Raw genomic sequence first — 2,855 nt, forward strand, 5'->3', positions numbered from 1 at the left:
TGTGTGTGTGTGTATGTATGTGTGTGACAAAGAGACAGACATATGAAAAGAGTACATGTTTTGGTGGGAATTCCTCCTGCATATTAATCTGTAGTATCTTTGTGTAAATGTAGTTAGTAAAATACTTTAGAGTTATTGCTATAATCATGATACATGCCTGTACTCTACACCCCGCCCCCGCTTCCAACCTCTAGACATCCTTACACTAACGCTACCCCCTGAACCACCTCCCACAGGTCCCGGAGTCGAGCCTCCATCGGCACCACGACGACTTCCACAGCACCAGCTCGGCCGACACCGGCGGCACGGGGGACAGCGGACACGGCAGTGACGAGGACCTCTCCAACAGCCTCGAACACGCCACCACCCACAACACACTCCCCGTGGTTCAGGAGCACCCCTCCGCCACCCCGTCCCCACACCCTTCCTCCTCCTCTTCCCCCCACCCTACCTCCCCATTGGATGATAGTTTGTCCTCGGCCGGACGAGTCCATTTTCCACTAGGGGATGCACTGAACAAACCACACCATCATCAACATCGCGTTCAGAAACCGTCAGCGTTGAAAAATGCTCCGCCACCCCCGAGGGTTAAGGCCAATTCTGTACGCTTTGATCCTCATGTTACGGATATTTACGCCAAGCATGCGTCACAGAGGAGCCTACAGAACCACCCTGCGACGTGCTTGCAGCAGCAGCAGCAGCAGCAGCAGCAACAACAACAGCAACAGCAACAGCACAACTACCCCAGCAGCGCCACTCTCGGCGGCAGTATGGGAAAGGCCGGCGTCCCTTCAAGGCTTCAGAAACAATCGTCAAAACCAAAACACGCCCACAATAACAACAATTCGCCATATCAGTTTCTTGATTCTTCGAAAGCAATTTCTCCAGATTTCTCCTCCTCACACGAATTCCGGCACTCTGTAGGTGTGAAGAATCCAGCTTTGGCGCTTTCTCAGTTCCCATCCTCCTCTTCCCAAAGACACCTCTCCTCTTTCTCTCACTCCTCCCTGGGAGATGAGAATAATGAAGACAGTGACCTCAACACGACCACTTCGGGTAGCTACAGCGTGGCGTCGGATGATGTGGCGAGGTTACAGAGTCTGGGTGACGTCAGAGATTTGTACGTGTGAAGATCACGTGACAGTAACGGAGAACAATATCAATCCTGGTCATGTGTTCTGACGTGGCGAGGTTACAGAGTCAGGGTGACTTCATGTTGGATTTCTGTGTCTCAAGGTCACATGAATAAAAATGTGTCAATAGAGTTTGATATTCAACCTAAGTGAAAGTGATTAATTCTTTCTATGCCGTGAACAACAACGTATGGTCAAAAAGTGTACTAGAAATGCACTAATCGTTTCGCCAAATAGGTCGGGAAGAGTGATGGGACCTTTTTTTGTGCTGACAAAGTGAAATATCAGCGCATTGATTGGTCTTCTTTTCTTAATTTCATCTTCTCGTTCATCTCTAAATGGACGTCCAAGTCTCAAGTGCAAAGGCTGCTGTTCGCCGTTGACCCTCTAAGCTCCAACAGAGTTTAGAGTTTTTCCTCTCTCATCCTGCGATTGGCGATTGGAGAGTTAACTCACATTCTGCCAACCACTATGTCGAGACAAGAATGGCCATTATTACGTCATGAGACAGCCGGTCTGATTATGCTCCCTGAAATACATATGCTGTCGGGCACAGATAACTCGTTCGGGTATTGACAAATGTTTTCGACACATCTATAATTTTGGTTAACCGATAACAACAAATTAAAGAGATATCAGTCGGAGAATGGCAAATTGTGCGAGCTATCCATGATTTCGAGATATCCATGTTCGCGTTATCTGTGCCCTACTGAGTGCGGGGGTCCCCGCGTGACACTGCAAACCGAAGAGTCGTCTGTGTTGTTATGGTTAGGCATTTTGCTGTCACACGCAGAAGACGTGAGTTCGATTCCAGAATGAGGGACTTTTCTGTAATCGAGTATCTCCTCCTGTTTGACGTAATGTGTCCCACACAGCCTGGGTTGACCTTGACAAGCTTTGTGATGCAGCCCGTCTCCAGATGGTGTGAGTTGGATAAACCAAGCCAGCAGATAGACAGAGGTACTCGATAAAATAGATTTCTCTCTCATGAATCGAACCCCAAGCCTTCTGTGGGCTGCAGCAAAGGCCATAACCTGTACATTACAGATTGTCTCCTTTCTCCTGGATATCTATATCTAGGAGTGATATTATCATTTTGTTGATGCGTCAGTAAACCACAGTGGTAAAAGAATAGTAGTCACAAAAAACAACAAAACAAAATCAAACAAAAAATAGTTAAGGACTACTTCTTTTCTTTCACGTGTCCATGGGGATTATTATCTTTCTTTCTCTGCCCGACTGTTTTAAACGTGTCACCAGTAAGCGGATATTTGACTGCTCCCCTTTTCATATAAGCGTTGTTTGGATGGACAGTTGGGTTTTTCTTTCATGCCTAAAACGACTAATGAAGACATTCAAGGAAAATTGTGACTTATATCCTTTTTGCCCTGTCTTCTTTGCTGACGTTGTTTTGTTTTGTTTTGGAATTGCATGTGCGTGTGTCTGTGCTCTTTAATGTTAAATGGAGACAATAATTGGTAAGAATTTGCTTATGTGTTGAATAGAATGTATTAAGACTTTTCTGCAGCAATATGTTGTAAATAACTTTTGTAACACTATTGATGGTTGTTATGCAATTAAAGTAATGTATGTCTATGAGATTGAGGGAAAGAGAGAAAAGAGAGTAGTTTAGCCTTTGAACAAATACCATTGTGTCTGTTGGGCGTGCGTCTACATTTATGTGTGTGTGTGGGTGGGGGTGTTTGTGTGTATGTGTGTGTG

The 2,855-nt window shown here is 45.6% G+C and overlaps 1 protein-coding gene across 1 annotated transcript in view; it reads left to right on the top strand.

Moving 5' to 3' along the window:
• Positions 1–2,605, top strand: part of LOC101850737 (protocadherin-11 X-linked) — a gene marked incomplete in the record, with an annotated part of 26,919 nt that extends 24,314 nt beyond the window's left edge. Inside the window, 1 exon segment of the mRNA XM_013085328.2 lies at positions 234–2,605. Within this exon segment, the coding sequence (XP_012940782.1) occupies positions 234–1,130 (897 nt within the window).
• Positions 2,606–2,855: the final 250 nt, after the last annotated feature.

The sequence above is a fragment of the Aplysia californica genome, unplaced genomic scaffold (assembly GCF_000002075.1).
Source record: "Aplysia californica isolate F4 #8 unplaced genomic scaffold, AplCal3.0 scaffold00365, whole genome shotgun sequence".
Classification (NCBI taxonomy): Eukaryota; Metazoa; Mollusca; class Gastropoda; order Aplysiida; family Aplysiidae; genus Aplysia; species Aplysia californica.